Source organism: Lates calcarifer, unplaced genomic scaffold (genome assembly GCF_001640805.2).
Source record: "Lates calcarifer isolate ASB-BC8 unplaced genomic scaffold, TLL_Latcal_v3 _unitig_1907_quiver_878, whole genome shotgun sequence".
NCBI lineage: Eukaryota > Metazoa > Chordata > Actinopteri > Centropomidae > Lates > Lates calcarifer.
The window spans coordinates 32,217-52,330 of NW_026115837.1; the positions used below are offsets into that span (position 1 = coordinate 32,217).

Below are 20,114 nucleotides of genomic sequence, written 5' to 3' on the forward strand. Positions count from 1 at the left end.
TCCTGGACATGACAGTGTCCAGACTGAAACAATGTCTTTGGGAAAACCATGGATGCGAAATACCTGCGTCATCATAGCTTCTGCAGTCTCTTTGGCTGAAGGCAACTTGGGCAAAGCAATGAAATGAGCCATCTTAGAAAAACAATAACACCACCGTGAGAACAGGAGCCCCGTGACGAAGTCCACAGAAATCTCAGCCCATGGACGTGTGGGTACAGGAAGTGGTTGGAGCAGCCCCATCTGAGCTCTGGAGGAGATCTTGTTGCGGGCGCAGACGGAACATGCCTCCACGTACTCCCAAACTTCCCGTTCCATGGAGGGCCACCAAAACCTCTGGGAAATGCTGTGGATAGTTCTTTTGATGCCCGGATGGCAGGTGAGCAGCGAGGTATGGGCCCAGTGGATCACCTGAGGACGCATGAAACTCACTCTTTACTGCTTTAACATACAGTTTGTTCTCCAGAAATCACTGGAGAACTTGACGTACACGGTGCACATGAGTGTCTAAGTCAGGGGAATAGATGAGAATGTCATCCAAATACACAAAGACAAAGTGATTCAGAAAGTCTCTCAGCACATCATTGATCATGTTTTGCAAGACAGCCGGAGCATCAGTCAACCCAAAAGGTATCACCAAATACTCATAATGACCACTGGGGGTGTTGAACTTAAAGCCAGTCTTCCACTCATCCCCCTCTCGGATGCAAACCAGGTGATAGGCATTTCTAAGGTCCAGTTTGGTGAATATGTGGGCCTGTTGAAGCTGATCAAATGCTGATGACATGAGTGGGAGAGGGTGCCGATTCTTGATAGTAATGTCATTGAGTGGGCCATAGTCTATGCACGGTCAAAGAGAGCCATCTTTCTTCCCCACAAAGAAAAACCTTGCCCCAGCTGGGGAAGAAGAGGGGCGAATGAGTCCCGCTCTCAAGGAGGACTCAACATAGTCTGTCATGGCCTTTCTTTCAGGTCCAGAGATGGAGTACAGTCTCCCCTTAGGAATGGGGGTCCCTGGAATCAAGTCAATGGGACAGTCATATGGTCTGTGGGGGGGGGGCAAGTGGCCTTACCCTTGCTAAAGACCTCACTCAGATCATGGTAACAGTGAGGCACCTGAGTCAGGTCGGGAGTGTCAGAGTTAGTGTCACAGTTGATCCACACAGTATTAAACACAGATTTCATGCTTGAGTCGTGACATGACTTTAAACGCATGTCCATACAATTCCTGCCCCAGCTAACCACCCTCCCACTTCCCCAGTCAATATGAGGGTTATGTTCTTTCAACCATGGGAAGCCCAAAATGAGGGAATGCTGGGTGGAGTGAAACAAGTGAAAACGCATGAGTTCATGATGATTACCAATTATCACAGACAGTGGCTCAGTCATGTGAGGGACTTGAAACAGCGAGCTCCCATCTAGGGCACTGGCCTCAATGGGTCGGGATAATCATTCCGATTTCAGGTTCAGTTTATTGGCCAGATTCCAATTGATGAGGCTCTCATCAGCACCTGAATCAATAAGTGCCGCTAGATGGACTGTGGTCTTATGGTGCTTTACCTCGACTTCTGTGGGAGTTCGTGGGGAAGGATCAGCAGGGACTAAATGGCTTGCCAGAACCCTCCCCTCTACTGGCAAGCCTTGCCCTTTTGCCAGACAAGCAGCTAGAATGTGGCCCTGCTTCCCGCAGTAGAAGCATCTGCCTTCCTGCAGATGCCAACGGCGCTCCTTGGGGGACAACTTGGCTCGTCCCAGCTGCATGGGCTCCGCTGCCTCCTTGGAGGGAACCTTCCTCCGTGGGGGCGGTGATGGGAGACGCGAGGAACTGGGTCCGCTGGATGTCGGGGTTGCAGTGGGTCCCTGACGATGGCCAGTTTGTGACATCACTCGGTTGCAGCTCTGTTGACGGTCCCGTAATCAAGCGCCAGTTCTGATAGCTAGGGTGATTAATGAGTCCAAGTCTGATGGCAGGTCGATGGGCACTAATAAGTCCTTAATCTGGTCAGAAAGACCCTTTAAAAATACATCATAAAGGGCCGTGCGATTCCACCCACAGGCAGTAGCGAGGGTGCGAAAGCGGATGGCATAATCGCTCACAGAGTCCATACCTTGCTCAATGCAGCTCAGCTCCCGTGCCTTCTCTCGGCCCGATGACAGAGGATCAAAGGCCCTCCTAAAAGCCTGCTTGAAGTCCTTGAGGGATCCACAGATTAAAGAGTCTCAAGACCACTCAGCCGTGACCCACGCCCTCGCCCTTCCAGTGAGATGCAAGATCATAAACGCCACTTTGGATCGCTCTGTGGGGAAGGCTAATGGCGAGTGTTCATAATGCATTTCACAGTCTATGAGAAATGGTTGGCATCCTCCAGACTCACCGGAAAACTGTTCAGGAGGGGCAAGGCGAGGGGCCGAGGCATAGGATAATGGAGCCGCCAGGGCTCCAGCAGCCGCTGACAGTGATGAAGCCGCTGTGTCTGAAGAGGAGGTGTCTTTTGTGAGAAGAGCGAGGACCTGATGAACTTGTGCTGCCAGGAGGTTCACTTGGGTGGTAATGATCCTCTTGACTGTTGGCCAGCTCCTTCATTCCACGGTGCAGAGAGGACATCTGGCCCTCCTGCTGATTCAGGCGAGTGTTCTGGGAGCGAATGGCTGCCGTTAACGAGTCTGAGTCGGCTGGGTTCATACTGGTTGGTGCGTAATGTCACGACTGAACTAGGACGTGAACCCAAATGCACGACTCAGACTCAAAGTGCAAAAAATAAACAATCTTTATTAGACAAAGTAATAACACAAAACCACTCAAGGCAAGGAATCCAAAAGGTAACAAAAGTATCAAACCAAATTCGCTCGTGAGGAGACAAAACCACTAGGTAAAGTATCAACAAAAAAATCACTCAAAAGGAGGCAAAAAACTACTAAACAAACAAGGCAGAATAAGGCAAACACAAAGGATCAAAAACCTGGCGTGACTAGGACTCGAAGTGTAGACTGGCTTGGCTCTCTGACTGAACAAGACTAACTAGCACAGGACAAAGGGAAACACAGACTCTAAATAGACACAAGGTAAGGGGAAACAGGTGGAGACAATCAGGGTGGGGCAAGCAATCAGGCAGGCGGGAAACACATGAGGGGAAGAGGCAAGAGACCTGAAATGAGAGGAGAGTAAGATTTCAAAATAAAACAGGAAGTCACAAGACAACATGAAGACGGGACAACACAACAGTGACTTAACATTTCCTGGACATGACATGAGTACAGTGTACCCATCCTCTGATGGCTACTTCTAGCAGGATAATGCTCCATGTCACAAAGCTCAAATCATGTCAACAAGTTCACTGTACTCAAATGGTCTCAGTCACCAGATCTCAGTCCAATAGAACACCTTTCGGATGTGGTAGAACAGGAAATGTGCATCATGCATGTGCAGCTGATAAATCTGCATGATGCTGTCATGTCAATATGGACCAAAATCACTGAGGAATATTTTCAGCACCCCAATGAATCTAAGTCTTGAGGAATTAATGCAAAAGGGGGCCAACTTGGTACTAACAAGGTGTACCCAATGAAGTGCCGGTGAGCGCATAGATGTAATGACTTATATGTAAAAATCTGGAATGAATACATAAATGATATATAAATAAATGAACATCTATACATAAATGAATTACAGATGGATATGTTGATAAAAAAATGTGGCAATATACAGATAATATCTATATTTAAACATAAAACAATACAATATTGTGTAATGTATTTATTATTTTATTCATTTATTTATTGGTGTTTAGCTGAATGTATCATTATTATTATTATTATTATGCAAATTTATCTTTGAGGCCCCGAGTTTACTTGAATCAATTAATCATGATATTGCCACTATGTTACCCTCCTTAATTGAGAAAATTGTCCAAAATCATTCATATGTAATGTGATATTTATCATCTTATTCTGCTGTCTTCCAGCTTCATCACCAAGGAACAATGTTGTCTTGTTTGTAAAGCTGTTGTCTGTTTATCTATTTTTGAATTCTCAGTCAGGAAACCTTCAGTGCTTGGGGTCCACATTTGTAAACATGTACAATGAAAAAAATCTTTTGTTATTGTTGTTGTTGTTTTTGTTTAATGGTCATGACCTCTTCAGGGCATCAAACCACCCAGAAGACTGTCGCTTTAAGCTGTATACACAGTGTCCGATGCTCCTGCGGACTTGAAAGCAGCAATCCTGAAGGACTGTTTTTCTCAGTGGATAATTCAAGGTGCTCCTATATAACAAATACACATGATGCATACTTCAGAATAATTTTTAGGCCACATCATAACAGTTACTCAAAACACTGCAAGACAGTACATCTTCTTCCAATAAATCCTTATTTTTCAAATAGCTGAAAATAAAAAATAAACACAAGTGAATAAAACAATATGGTGATCATCCATACAGCTACATTTGCATATATCAGTTATGGTTCCTGCTGAAGCAGTAAACCAACACTGAAGACCACCTACAGAGGAAAATATTTGCTTGTTTTAGTTGTTTTGTCATATTTAATTCATTATCCCGAGAAATTCAGTATGAAGTCCTAATTTAAGTAAATGAAACAATCAATATTGCTGATGCAAAAATACACACAGATGACACCCATCCACTCTCAGCTAACACAAAGAGGTGAAAATAAAACATGGTGGTGCAACAACACCGTTTCCTACAGGATTTTTTTTTTTTTCTTTTTGCCAATTAAAAAATCTCATCACAAAAAAAAATTCTCAAGCAGACACTACAGGCATAATGTCTACCGTAAGGAGATTAAAATAACAATGCTTGCAAGAGAGCAAACAAAGACAAGAATACAACAGTCATAAAATATTTTGGCCTTTCTCTTACATTGGTTTCTTTGGCTCCTTCAGGCCTCTCAGCTACATTTCTTGTCAAGAAAGGATAAATCGGAGAGCTGTCTATGGGAGAAAAGCAAGTCATTTTGAAGCTGAGAAAAGACGGAACATTGAACAAACATTGGGCATAGCCAATACAACAATTTGGAATGTCTTGAAAAATAAAGATAATACTGGTGTACTGAGCAGCAGACATCGAACAGGTCGGCCAAGGAGAACAACAGCAGCTGAAGGCAGAAACATTGTGACAGCTGTGAAGAAAAACACCAAAACAACAGCCAGTGACATCACCACCATTCTCCACAGGGTAGGGGCACAGTTATTATAATCCACCGTCTGAAGAACTTAGAAACCAGAAATAGAGAGGCCATACCACGGGAGGCAAACCACTCATCAGCAAGAAGAATTGAAATTTGCAGAGAAGTATAGAGACGAATCACAAAAGTTCTGGAACAAAGTTGATACATTTTGATTTTGGTCTCATTCAAGCTTCCTCCAGGCAGCCTCCTTGCTCCTCAGAGCAGTAATAGCTGAAGATGTCCTTAACGGCTGCAACAATTTTTGGTTCACTCAAGGAGTGAGGAGCAGTGAAGCAGTGGCAATGTGAGATCAGGTAATGAGACGCACCCCAGGTTTTGATACTCAATGGCATTTTTCCATGATGCTTTTTGTATAATGAGAGCAAATATTTGCCATGATTTGAATGCTGATGCACTTAAGACCAACTTTATACATACAGTGCCTGCCCAGATCCTCTGATCTTAATGTACTGACATCATCAGGTTAGTTGTGTGCCATAGATTACCATGATGATCCACCTTAGAGAAAACTGAGCCAGCTCTGTGAAACTGGAAAACCTGAGTCAAGCCCAAGGGAAGCTGGCTAATCCATTCACCTCACTTTGTGAAACATTCATCATTCATTAAGGTTTCTGCATGACTCTATTATTCTTAGTAAGAACAAAATCAAGTCATTTGACAAAATTTTACTCTGATACAACACACTGACCCTCAGTCATACATGAATAAAGAAATTAAATAGTAGTAGTATTAACAACAACAACAATGATAATGATAATAATGATAATGATAATATAATGATGAAAATCCCACAATACTCTTACCCCTTCACAGAATAATTTACAGAACAAATGAACAAACTTGAGGCCAGAAAAATGACCACAGTGTACTTTATTAAATGAATTTTGGTAGTTTGTGTTGCATTAGATTCAAATAAAAATTTACAAAAATCCCATATATACAAAAATGTCATTTTGATCATGTTTATCACTCTTGATTTATTTTTACAATAAAATGTACTTTTTCCCCACTGAACTTTCATCACACAATGCAACTTACCAAAAAGACCAATTTTTTTGTCTTAAACATTTGTATCTTTTTTAATACATCACATACACCACATTTATCTTTTTTTTTTTCTCTGTAGCATATCGTCATAGTTACAGCCATCATGGTGGCATCAAACCTCTAAAAACACCCTTCACAGTCAGAACTCAAAAAGAGAGGAATGTTCTTTTTTAACATGTACACTTTGCATACATTTATTTACAGATAAGCTTTTACGTTGATCAGTTCACTGTCTGTGGTACTCCATGTTCAACCAACTCTCTAAACAGACATCTGTACAGAATGATTATACAACTGTGACTGTAATCTTATCATTATTTACTTGCTGGTTACTGTGCTTGTACTAAGGCTACATGATCTCTTCTGGAACAGTGGCTGCTGCACAGATCTTGTCCTGACTATCCAACTTAAATGCAGTAATTTTCTGTGATGAGACAACTGTGAGTGAAGAGTTACAGAGTTGACTTCGCTGTTGAGTTTGGCTGGTGTGCCCAGACCTCCACAACAAAGCTTTTATCCATTACAGCTGGTGAACAGAGACACTCTAAGGGCTAAGGTGCTCACAAGAAACACGTCCTGTTCATATCTCAGAGAGCTACAGAGGGTGTAGAAACACAGGACATGACTGCTATGTGCTGGTTATGTGAGCAGAGTGGTGTGATTGTGGTACTGTGTCTGTCATTGCTAAGGCCCACCCTTGTCCTGTGGAAGGTGTAGACAACCCTACACTGTCTCCTTCAACAAGTCATCATACCTAAATGACAAAGTAGACATTGCTCAGAGCCTTTCAAAAAGACACATATGACCATAACAAAAATTATCCATATAATGGTCTTCCGATCTTACTAAACTCAGGCCACTACAGATATCTGACTCAGGTTGGGGTAAGAAACCTCTGATGGGATACTATTCAATCTCACCTTCCGGTAAGGACAGTTTCGGGATGCCTGACTGACCAGTAAATGTACAGTAATGACGACCTGACCTCTAACTGGCTTCTCACCACTGAACAATTCTGACCAAAGACATGGTATTGTCTAAAGATGGGAGCATATGTTTCCCACCTCTTCTCTGACATCAATGGCTATTTGAAATTTTGGAACATGACAATAATTAAAGTCTTGAACATGGCCCAATGTATGACTGGTACAATATTATGTTAACAATGTATTATCACATCCTTGGTGTTTGTATTATATCCCTGGTGTTTTTCAGTTTTGCTAATGTAACTCCCTACAATAAGTGGATTTCAGTACCATGACCCAAAAACAATTAGTTGTTTGTGTATCTGTGAAAACCTTCACTGTGACTATCTCATTCATAGATGGCTTAGTTTGCAGGCTTATTCATAATGTGCAAGATGATGAAGTGCAGCACATACACACTGAGGCAGAGAAGGCCAAACTGAAACATTTTTCCCAAAAGGATGAACAAACACAATGGGAGTCTTTTCAGCAGCGTTCCTCTACATTGCTTGTTTCTTTATAGTATTATCACAACTGATGCCATGAGTTACAATGAAAGATAATCAGCAGTCAGGTACGTTCCCTACAGCTAGACACAGGTTTTCATCTGAGAGATGTTCAGGCTGGGAAGATGGAGGACTGAGGTCTATACAACCACTCTGTTGGACAATGACTCAGTCCTAGTATAAGCACAGTAACTGCTGTTGACACATTATGCTATTGAATAGTGTAAGAACGCACACACAAACACAAACACACGCACTCATGCGCACACCCACCAACCCACCCACCCACCCACACACACACACACACACACACACACACACACACACACACACTAGCCTAACCAGAAAACCAAGCTGTGCTTTTAGTACAGTGTCAAACAACATCTTGACTAATGGAATTGAAATTAAGACAAAAATAGAAATATATTCTCTTTAAGGCAAACAAAACACAGAAAGCAGCTTATAAAAGTTATGACCAGAATGAGAGAGGGAGTCTGTTGATGTGTGTCCTTTTTATGATACACTTCCTGGAGTGAGCAGGATACCCACCACCGGGTCAGATATTAGAGAAGTTGAGCACCTGGAACATCAATGGAGGATTCCCCTTTTCATAACAGCACCGCATTTTTTAACAATTAGATTAAACAAATCATTTCTTGGAAAAAAGTAACTGAAGGATGAGCAAACATAAGCGGCTTGCAGCTTCTCTGGAACTATTTTTAATATGAAAGTGCTTTATTCAGTCTTTTTACCAGTTTTAATCACCTGGTCTGTTGGATTTGGAGAAGCAGACAATTTGGCTGTCTCACAAAAATCTCCTGAATAACTGAACCTGAAGGAACTCTAATTGGGAGAAGCTGACAGCACTGACAGCAATGGTGGTGAGGAAAAAAAAAAAAAAACTTCCATGACCCCACGTTACTTCACAATGTCACCAAGCTCTGTCTTTTGTTAATGTTTTGATTGCAAGCAGAAAATTACATATAGTGCATTTAAGCCTATTTAATAAGATGAAATGGACATCTGTAAAACCAGTACATAATTAAACTTCAAATAAAAATTTCAAATTGCAATTTCAGTTTGGCACATTACAAATCTAAAAATGGCCAGTCCATTTCTCATTCAATTCCATTATTATTATGTCAGTGTTATGCCCTAGAGTACAGTGAATATCATTTGCTAATGGAATTTTCAGTTTAATTTTGGGAATTCAGTCTAAATTCCTCACAGAAACTGAGTTAGATCTAAAGCTTTGCCTGTGTTACAGAAAAAAAATATATTGCTGATGAAAGGGTGGAGGGTATTCTGTCCATGAAATAAACTGAGGTAGCTTTATGTTTAGAATATATCAGTATACATAATATATATCAGTATATATCTTCAAGAGATGGTGATGAGTTAACAAAGGCTACACTGGATTTGGGAGACACTGCAAATAATCATACATGAAATGCTTTAATGTCCATTTTAAATAACATACATGTAAGGCTGCATTTACACAGAAGAGTAGGCTACTGCTTTTCAACCTTCACACACATTTCACGACTCTGTCCAGTTACTTCTGCATTTTAGCATCTGTCTGGCAAGCAAACAGGTCAAGTGATATCCTGTCTGTTTAAAACTCTGGCAGTACTTTCAGTGAGTGTCCATTTATCTCAATGTCTGCTATTTGCTGTATTTATTCTACTAAAGAAAGGTCACAGTATATTATGTTAATATTAATAAAATAATGAATTCATTTAAGGCAGAAATCAAGTAGAAGCTGATTTGTCCCTTTTCATGCCCCAAAGAAGAGCCAAATATGAGATCCTGCAGTTCTGTTTAAATGCAGCCTTGTACAGTGTGTGCCATCCTCTAACAGTATTGTGCCATCCTGAAATCTGTGCTTTTTCTACACAAAACAAAACAAAAAAGAAACCCTGATGTCTACATTACCCACAATGCAACTCAACCACCAAAGGGTCATTTGGATGTGGAAAATTGATGGAGTTCACTTTTAAGTAAAACTCAAGATCAAAATTAAGTTAAAGTTAAACGATATTTTAAAAAGAGCTGTGGGCAAAACAGCTACCAACCAAAAATGTTCTCTACAAACTCTTCAGTACAGTAAAACACTACACACAATGATGTGAACACGCACACACAATTGTGTGGTGGGAAGAAGGCAAATAAATGAGCCTATGTATATATGTTATGTTACTTTTGATTCCATATACATGAGCCATGATGCAAAACTGAAAGACACTTGAACTTATAATAAAAGCTGTCAACAACTTCAACTGTCAACAATGAATAAAACCATGACAAATTACCAGTGTGAAACTGTGCGTAGTGCAATTTAAGAGCAGACAGATTTGAAAAGTCTGCTCTGCATTACCTAACAACAATAATGTAACTTTGACAATAATTGATTACGTTTTCTTGAGTTGCAGTTGCAGGAAAACAGTGACCTCTTGGAACAGTAGAAAAAGTACATAGAAATTTTCAAACAATGCAGCATGGCTTACAAAATGATTAGCTATGACATAGTTAATTGACTAAAGCATACAAAACCACTGGTATGGTCCTACGACTTGTGTCTTAATGAGTTCTTCTCATTAGCACAATTATGTTCAAATCATTGAAGATACTCCAGTGTGTTATTTTTGACTTGCCACTACAAACAAAACAAATTATTATAAAACTAGATGTCACTTAAATTTCTATTTAATGAGAGAACCACAACTAATAGCTGTAATGTACCAGAGTGTTGGATCACGGGAACTCATCCTCCTGGTTCTCTCAGTGGTCTGTATATAGTGGGCTGTACAAAAATGATTTTTAATTGCCTGTTTAGTGCTATATTTTTGTAACCAAAATCATATCAAGATAATGACTTTGTCATGAAAGTCTTGGTCATCAGCTGTAATGACCTGCAACATATGTATTTAATATCTCATACACAGAATGATAAGACCATGAGGTCACAACAGCTCAGTGCACATGGGGCTGGCTTGGTGAAGCAGGATGAAAAGGTTTACAGTCTCACGCCATGATTATCTCATTGACTTGTTTTGTGCTTTTCTCTCTTCTTGCCATCCTTAGAAAAAAAAGACATTGCACTTGTGATGTAACAAAACATGAAAAAAAAAACGTGCAGACATTTCAAATAGTAAAAGACACACTATTACCATCTGAATGGCACTGCCTTGACAGTGTGGGTGGATTTGTGCAAGAGTTCATCTATGTGATGATGTCATTGCCTCTGGCCTCCCAGCATTCCCTGAAGTCAAGCTGTTTGGGTTGGAAGTGTAGGAAATTTGGTATAATGTAGATGGTGCAGCTTAATTCTGTCTGTAGTCTCTTTACACTCAGTGATTCAGATTACTGGGATGTTTAAGGGTTTGCTTTTCATACATGCACAGTATGTTGAAGGGGCACCATGAAAATTTGACTGGTAATGTGGGACGTGGGGTTGGCCATTATGGACAGTCTGTTCCACCTATCGCACCCAGATTTTAAATCTGCTCAATCTGAAATCTGCTGTTGATTTGAATGTCTCCACAGAAAGATTCTTAATGGTAATCTTTCTTTCCATGCCACCATCAGGGCAATCCTTACATTTTCAGCACCACTACTGGTAGGCTTTATGGCCTTTAGTCTTGGTCGTCATCAGGTACTGGATGGTTGATCTGAACTCAGCCATGCCAATCTCTTAAACTATGAACATCATGTGAAGAATGTCAGAAATATAAACTCATTGGATGACAGGCAATCTTCTTATATACTTCTAATGGAAGGGATGCACATTACAACTATTTAACTATTTTTGATATTTACTATTGGAATTTGACATTGACATCACCTGTCCAAGTAATAAACTGTCCTAAGGTGGTGAGCAAAACATCAAACTAGTGCTGTACTGTGAATGAGAGGGAAGCTATAATTTTAATCATCTACTTCATCAGGTTTTGGTCAGAGAAACTGCTTAGCTGACATCCACCTCACTATGATAAAGTACTATCTAAAGTATATCTTACCATCTGTGTTGTCCTCATCTCTCTATCCACCATTTTATCGAAATTTTGTGTTTTCATCTAATTTCTTTCCCGTTGTCACATGAATCAGTAAGGCAAGGCTCTTTTTAATGAATGTGTCTGTTGTAATCAGAGTCCTCAAAGATTGAATGTAGCAAAACACATGTCTAACATGACAGAGAGAGAGGTGTGTTATGTCATTCATATATCTCCTGGCCAGCAGTTACAGCACAGATCATGAAAATATCTAGATTTCATCAGTTACTCTCTCTAGACCTTGATATGTGGTATGACAGTTCTGAATCAAGCTTTCATAGTGGCACTTCAGTTTACCAAAATCCACTTCACATTTCTCTTTCAAGCAAGTTGACACTACCAGCACCATGCTAACTTGTGTAGTGTGGCTTGGTGTAACAGTATTAAATGCTGGATTAACTGAGAACAAAAACAGGAACAATTTCCCCAGAAGGTAACATGTTCATCAAAGAACAAGCAGACTTAAAGTCAAAATGACAAGGTATACCTTCACTGATCCATAACAGCACAGAGCTGATTCATGTGTCCAACTCCATCCTCCTGAGCTGCTCCTCTTGTTTAAACACCACACACACACACACACACACACACACATCACATATTGTCAACACATACACACCTCACCACAAAAAAAAAAACAACACAGAATTACAATGACTTCAGTATTCAGTACCCTCTATATCATCTCTAAAGTAAAAAAATGCTGCATGTTTTATCAGAGTACTGTACATCCTGGTGGTTGATTTAGTTTGGCTGAGATGGCTGCTTGTCTGTGTTCTCTCTTCTCCTCCATCCTCGACTCATTTCCATTTACTGCATCATCCCCTCTTGTCATCTCCTTTTCATTGCTGCCTGGTGCTTTGCTCATTTTTTCTGCTCTCCCCTCCACATTCTCCCCCACAGACAAGCAAAGATCAGTATCATTGCACAGCCAGGTTTATGTGGCTCGACTGCAAATAGTTGAGTTGAGCTGCCAGGAAGATTTTTTCTTGGCATTGTGTGAGTTTGACTTCTTTCCTTATGGGAGAAAAACCATGAGCAAGAGTCTGTCCAGCTTTCACCCCTTCTTTCTCACTGCCTGTCCTTCCTTGCCAGCCAGGTTTGGTTGATTTTGTCCAGACAAAATACAGTGACTGAGTATAGATGCTACTTTGACCACTGTCCTCATGTAGTTCACTTTCTGTCTGACCCTCTTTCAGTGCAGACCAGAATTATCCATGAGGAATGAAATGTCAAGGCCAGAATAGAACGTTTTGGACTACCCAGCCACCTGTAAGGTGTTCCACATCGTCAGAAGTTGATTTGGTTGATTTCCAAGGAACCTTTTGGCACTAAGAGAACAGAAGTGACCAGCATCATCACGTAGATATTGATGGAAATAGACCACCCCCACCCCACCCCCCAAGTTGTGGCTGCTATGGGATCACACAATCAGAACAGTAGAACACCAACGTGTAAAGACAGATATGATAGTTTTCTACTGGGAATGAATGCGGGATTGATTCCTTTCCTCGTTGAATTACAGGAATTTCAGTTTAATTCTGATATCATTTAGGTTAAAGATGAATATCTAATGACATAAAATTTATCAGAGTGGACATGGACATATGCTTATTTTATCCCTAACTTTTCCAAACTCGAGCAAACAGTGCATCAGTTTCTTTTAAGGAGTAGAGTGTTGAAGCGCTCTCTTGATTTGCATTTAGTTTGTACTACACAGGATTTACCTGATGAGTGGATGAAAAAAATTAGAGCAACAAACCTACAAAGAGCCCAAATACATCCAGAGACATCAACTGAACTTGTGCTAAATCACTCTTCCAATCATTACCAAGAGTGCTGAATGCACCTGGGTGGATGCTGATGCCGAAGAATGGAAAAAAAGGGGGAATCAGAGATGAAAACTGACATTGTTGGTATTAACAAATTCTTATTGCCACAATTCCTGTTGCTTTTTATGTGATATCTGATGCTGCACCCCTGTATGGGTTCTGAGAGCAGGGTGGAACTATAAAGTGGTCTCATATTCCAACCTCTCTTGCACCAAAGCATCATCTTTGTACTGCAGCCGTGGAGGAGTCAGGGAGCAGTCTATGGCCAGAATTGCCTTGCGTATACTGCGGTCGAGGACATGACGCTCCCAGGCTGGGTAGCGGTTCCTACAAAGGTCAATCTTGATGACAGTCTCTTCAAGACGTGGAGCACGAGACGATGGAGTGGATGGCACTGTGGGTCGGACCTGAAACACTGGCATGCAGCCATCCCGCTCAGAATACTTCCCCATGTCACGCTCCAGAGTTGTGGTGGCACCTCTGTTGGAGCGCAATGAGTTGGTGGCACCTTCCGATGGTAGTGTGGAGAACTGAGCAGTGGGGTCCAGGTCAAGGCCTTGGCCACTCAATGAGCGTCCAAAGCGTGGCCCATTGGGATGGAAAAAGGTATAGTACATGAGCATGAAAACCACTCCAGTGAGGAAACTGCTGAAGATGACGCATAGTGCTGGCACTGCAAAGGCGTCCGTGGTGTGAGGCGTTCGGTAGAGATACCACAACGCACTAAGAGCAGCATTCTCCACCAAGATCACCAAGTAATAGATGAAAAGCCGACACCTGCCCAAAGACATGAAACATGATTAAAAAAGCCATGAGACATGAAAAAAAATCTCCTCCATTCTCCCTCAGAGTGAAATTAAATCAGTTAGCAAAACATGAAGCAGTGTTCTCCAGTATTAGCAGGAAAGGTAAAAGTGTGGTTGGAAGGATGGCTATAGTAATTTATATCAGTATTAGATTACTTTTAATGTTTTTGGTGATCCCCTTATCGAGTCTTGGTGGTATTTAAAATATACCACTAGGTGAAAATGTCAAATTTTTTACATGAGCTATAGAAAATGGAGCGATTACCATAAAATCTGTGGATATTCATGGTCCCCGCAGGATAAATCCCCCTGATTGTGATGACCCCACAACTTTGGCCAGTAATGGGTACATTGACAAGAAATTTACTCAACAATTCCATGCTCCTATAGGAGAAACTTAGCCACAACATGTTCTACACTGCTATTCTGAGGTCAAGAGTTCTTGCAGCAAGGCTGTATGAATATAATATTGTCAATGTGTTATTCAACACATTCAATTAACTTTTTGTACTGTGGGCTGTTATGAACATGTCAGCTTCCAGTGCTGGCTGCAAGTGAGGGTTCAAAGCTACAATAATAATTTTTTATACCAGTGGATGAAACACCCATATGTAGCCTTATATTAAAGGGGTCACTCATCCAGTCCAGTATCCTTAAGAAATTACATCCATACTGAACAAAAGTGCACAATTCATGTGCAGTGCCAGCGTTCAATGAAAGTGCACAAAGTAGTATGCCTTTTTATGTAGCTAAGCTGAAGGTAAGGGTGTAGAAATTGGAGTGGTAGATGGATGTGTAGCAAGTCTGACTTCTATGTAGAGGACCAGAGTTTGCCTGCCATCTTCAAATTACATTCTCCTTTTCCATAAACTGTAACTATGATCTTTTGATGATTTATGATCTAAGACTGTTGTTGCCATTCACAGACATTGTAGAAAATTTGAAGTTTAAAAATGTTTTTATTGAAAAATTTGAAAAATAATCCAGGGTTTTGCAGAATTATTATTATGTTAATGTTGTTGTCTGGTGATATGTTTGTTACAAAACCACAAATTATCACTTGACTCTAATACCAATCTTTTCTACACATACACATACCTGAATTTCTCATTCAGATTTACATGAGGAACAAAAAATGACATGATGATTCTGTAGAGCTGCTTTGAAAGCCCATCTGAGATAGTGTTTTATTGGATTGAGGAAATATTTTAAATGATTCATTGTAGCTTTTGTAAAAGATGAAGCTTTAAAAGGTTACTTCAGATGGAAATTCAACATTTTGTATGAATTATACCATTCATTTGCAAAGAGTCTGTCGTAGTGTGTTCAACTTGAGTGACCAGCTGCCTTTGAATTGAAAAACTACACGAATACTAAACCTTTAATTCAAGAATTTATCTTTAAAAAATCAAGCCACTAAAATGATTGTTTGTCATGTCTAAAGCGCACTGAATGCTTACCTTGTCCTTCCTTCTTTGACGTTAAACCAGGAAAAGATGTAGATTATGCCCACCACCATGTCAAACACAATCTCCTCCCACTTGCTAATGCAGAAGTCTGTCTCACAGTGGACAATCCAGAAGGTCATGATGCACCAGTGCAGGACGATGAAGATGCCAAAGTAGAGTTGAAACACAGATGCAAACAGGGCAAAGGTGATGACCCTCGCTGCAATAGTGAAAAAGTGCCAGCAGAACTGGATAATTACAGCCAGGTAGCTGATTGGCTTCTTGTCATCCCGAGACTCTCGCAGGGCCTTCTGGTAGGAGGCTAGGGCCCAAGCCAGAGAGACAAGGGAGGCTGCTGCTGTCATACCTGCAACAGACACACAAACACACGATGGGTTTGGGAACATTATCAAGACACTTTTGAGTCTTGGATTTTCACCTAATCTCATAGGTCTATTGCAGTGACTTGTGTCACTGTTGGAGAAGTAAGATGTGCCCAAACAAGTTTTCATAACATGCGCACATTTAACACTACTAGAAGATGAAAACTCCCACCTTGCATTAACATGCAACATGTATCTAGAAATCTGGATTAGAGATGGACCGTTTTTTCAGTAGTCAAGGAGTCCAATAACCGATATTTGGAGCCAATTTTCATTTGCAGTAAAAATGAAAATATTGGCATCAAATATTGGCATTTTGAATAATACAAACTCCAACACTTAACTTTGTGTAGATGCCTATGTTTATTAAACAGCTTTTCAGATTTGCAACATGTTAAAGGTTTTTTTTTTTTTATCTTAGACAATATCTTTGTTTTCAAATTTTAACAAAAAGTGCAGGGAGCTCCCAGGCTCAGCAGCATGTCTTATAAAGTTAGAAAATTTGAAAATTTAAACAAATAAATAACTCCCTAAAGTTTTCTACAGTAAATAAAGAAACATATATCTGCACTGTGGAGCTTCTCCACCCGGCAAAACTTTTTCTCCTCTACGCTGTGTGTGTGAGCACAGTGCATGCACAGCTTCACTGTTGATTGGCTGTTACCCGTGCCGTGGCTCTGCATGTAACCAATCAGATGGTGCTGTGGGTGGGACAATGCTGGAGACAGAGTAGTGACTGCATCAGAGCCAAAATAACCCAGTTTTAAATTGATCTCTTATCAGCCGTTGGATTAAAAAAAAAAGGCTGATGCTGATATGCGTCAAAATGCCGAATATCGGTGCTGATTACCGACCCGGCCGATAAGAGTCTTGTTTCGCTATATTCATGGGGTTCAAAAACAAGGAGCCCACAATACTTGTGGGTCAGACAGCTTTGTGAGTTTTAATAGTTTACAGATGTGGACAAATTTGTTGGTACCCTTCCATGAGAAAGAAGAACCCACAATTATCTCTGAAATAATTTGCAACTGGCAAAAGTTAATGGCATCAATCATTGTTTATTCCATGTTTAACACAAATCAGATATTACTTATGATTTTTGATTCAACTCAATATTTTAGATAAAAAAACAAATGAAAATGACATTGACAAAAAAGATTTAATATTTTGTTGTACAACCTCCAACAGCAATCACTGTCAAGTGATCACAGTAGTTCACGATGAGATTTCTGCATCTGGTAACAGGTATTTTGACCCACTCTTCCAGAGCAAGCTGCTTAGCTGTCTGAAGTTTGAAGGTTACCTTCTGCACACTCCATGGTGTGATCAGATAGTGACCTTGACACTAATTAAGGTGAAACAATAGCTTGAGACATGCTTAGGATACAGTGATTTATAATTTTTTAGGGGTTCCAACAAATCTGTCCAGGCTAGTTTTAGCACATCTTGGTAAAATAAACAATAAATAATTTCTTTTCACATCAGTTTTCTCTATCACATACTACAGGCAGGCAGGTATATATGCGCTTGCTTTTAATTCAATCACATTTCAGGACGAATGAAGCATTGTTTCAAAACAAGTCTGTATATGGCTGTTTTAGGGTTAAGACTTGGTTTTGGGGTTAGGGTTAGAATTATTTTTGGCTTAGGATGAGGGTTGGGGTTAGGCTTTCATTTGTGATGGCTAAGGTTAGAACAAAGGGGCACGGAATGTATTGTCAGTTATTGGACTCCACTAAAATAGGTGTACAAAGATATATATGTGTTTCTGTGTGTGTGTGTGTGTGTGTGTGTGTGTTACCTTGCACAGCCTGGAGCTTGTGTGTCTGTATGATAATGCACAGCTGCAGCACCAGTTGTGGAGCACTCTCTAGAAAGGTGGCCAGTAGATGGAGCATGCTCACATCTGCAAACTCGTAGACCATCCTCCAGTAGTAACGCCAGCGCTCTGTCTCAGCACTCTGACGACTCCGAACACCCAGGTAGATGGTATGGAAATATCTGGAGGAAATGGAGGAAAAATTTGATGCTTCAACATCAGCCAGACAGGATAATAAATTTCATGTAACAGATATCGAGAATGAGGAGGGCGCAACACACTGAAAGTACACAATTTCTTTCTCACTTTTTCTTTGGGAAGCAATGGTAACATCCAAGACTTAGATTGCACTTCCAATGCTGCTTTTTAATATACTAACTACTACAGGTGAAAGAAAGACAAAGAAAGATTCTGCTTGTGATAAGCTCAGAAACACTGCCTAATTTAAAGGTGGCCTTGACAATGTCATACCAAGAGGTGAACTAGGGATAGACTGATTATCAGCACAGATATTCGGCATTTTGACGCATATCGGCATCTGCTTTTTTTTTTAATCCAACGGCCGATAAGCGATCAATTTAAAACTGGGTTATTTTGCTCTGATATAGCCGCGCCTCTCTGTCTGCATTCACTACTCTGTCTCCAGCATTGTCCCACCCACAGCACCATCTGATTGGTTACATGCAGAGCCACGGCACAGGTAACGGGCAATCAGCAGTGAAAGTTTATAAGAAAACTTTATAAAGGGATGCTGCTGACCCTGGGAACTCCCTGCACTTTTTGTTTTTGTCTGAACTCAAAACAAAGATAAGTGAAAGTAACATTTCAGTTATATTGAAATTTTGGAAAACTTTATTTACTACAAATTTATCTACTACTTTAGGGAGCTACTTATTTGTTTGCACTTTGTTAGAATCTTAAAACAAAGATGTCTATTGTCTAAGATTAAAAAAAAACCTTTAACGTGTTGTAAATCTGAAAAGCTGTTTAATAAACATTGTGAGGGCTCCTCCACCTGGACACTAGGTGTCCCTGTTGTGTTTTCCTTTGCATTTCTTTCTTGCTGTAGGTGTAGGGTGGAGGGTCATCAGCTGATTGAGCTACACCTGGACCCAGTGTGTGCTCTTTCTTATATTAACCCTCAGTCTGGAGTCCGATGGGTGCTAGGAGGATGGTTCCTGGTCTCGGCCGACCGTGGTGGCAGCTGCCGTTTTCTTTTTGTTAGTTTGGTTGTTCATGTGTTTGGTTAAGTTGATTAATTTTCCTTTTGTAAAAATAAATTGCTGGTTTTAACCTGCCAACTCGTGCCGTCTCCCTCTCTTGTTGTCGAGCCGGGTTGTGACAAATGGGGGCTCGTCCGTTCCTCGTTTGGCCCGGTAGATATTGGTGTAGCGCTGTTGGTTCAGCGGGAAGTGAATTTTGATGAGCGGAGACGGAATTTGTGAAATTTTGTGAATTTGTGAAATTTTGTGAATTTGTGTGTTGCGTCAGAGTGACTGACTGAAGTGCGGTGAGTAAGCCTTCTGGTTGTTTTGGGTTTACCTGTTGTGTCGCCATGATAGGTGGTGTTTTTGTTTGCACTGAGCTCTGTTGGCCCTGGAGACACAGCCTCTGTAAGTGGCTGCTGTTCAGTCCCTGTTAGGCTCAGGACGAACTCTGAGTTCCCTTTGAGTTCGTCAGGGGAGGATTTGTAGTGTGGTGACGAAAGTTGTTGGAGCAGTTGTCTAGGGAGCACGTCCGAAGCTGCAGGTGGGGTCGCCACATTGTGGTGGTTTTACCGGGCTTGCGGGATATAGTGCGCAAAATACCCACTACAAGTAGCACCTGAAGACTAGGGGGGAGTTTAGTTAGTTCTGGGGTAGGCAGTTAGAGGGACGGAGCTGCAGTGGCATGTGGCTGTGGATCTCAGAGGCTGCTGATCATGCATCAATTGTGGCGTGTAATCCGACAGGTAAGCTTAGCCCGTATTTGGCTGCCTCTGGTGAAGCTAGAGGGAGTACCATCTTAACATTTGAACAACAGAGAGAGTTACTTGCGGGGCTCTCGCATGAGT

At 40.9% G+C, this 20,114-nt stretch overlaps 1 protein-coding gene across 1 annotated transcript; it reads right to left on the reverse strand.

Moving 5' to 3' along the window:
• Positions 1–6,054: 6,054 nt before the first annotated feature.
• LOC108891269 (XK-related protein 4) lies at positions 6,055–19,618 on the reverse strand. The gene is made up of 5 exons (XM_051067685.1): positions 19,604–19,618; positions 19,364–19,455; positions 18,044–18,243; positions 15,872–16,226; positions 6,055–14,382 (listed from the first exon to the last, which is right to left on the reverse strand). Exons 1-5 carry the CDS (start codon positions 19,616–19,618, stop codon positions 13,782–13,784), a joined length of 1,263 nt encoding a protein of 420 aa, XP_050923642.1. The 3' UTR covers positions 6,055–13,781.
• Positions 19,619–20,114: the final 496 nt, after the last annotated feature.

Excerpts from the sequence above, each read along its gene's own strand:
- LOC108891269 (XM_051067685.1), bottom strand. Across the intron at positions 16,227-18,043 it reads CAAGCTCCAGGCTGTGCAAG|GTATGACAGCAGCAGCCTCC; the intron begins GTAACACACACA and ends TGTCTGTTGCAG. Across the intron at positions 14,383-15,871 it reads GTCAAAGAAGGAAGGACAAG|GTGTCGGCTTTTCATCTATT; the intron begins GTAAGCATTCAG and ends GTCTTTGGGCAG.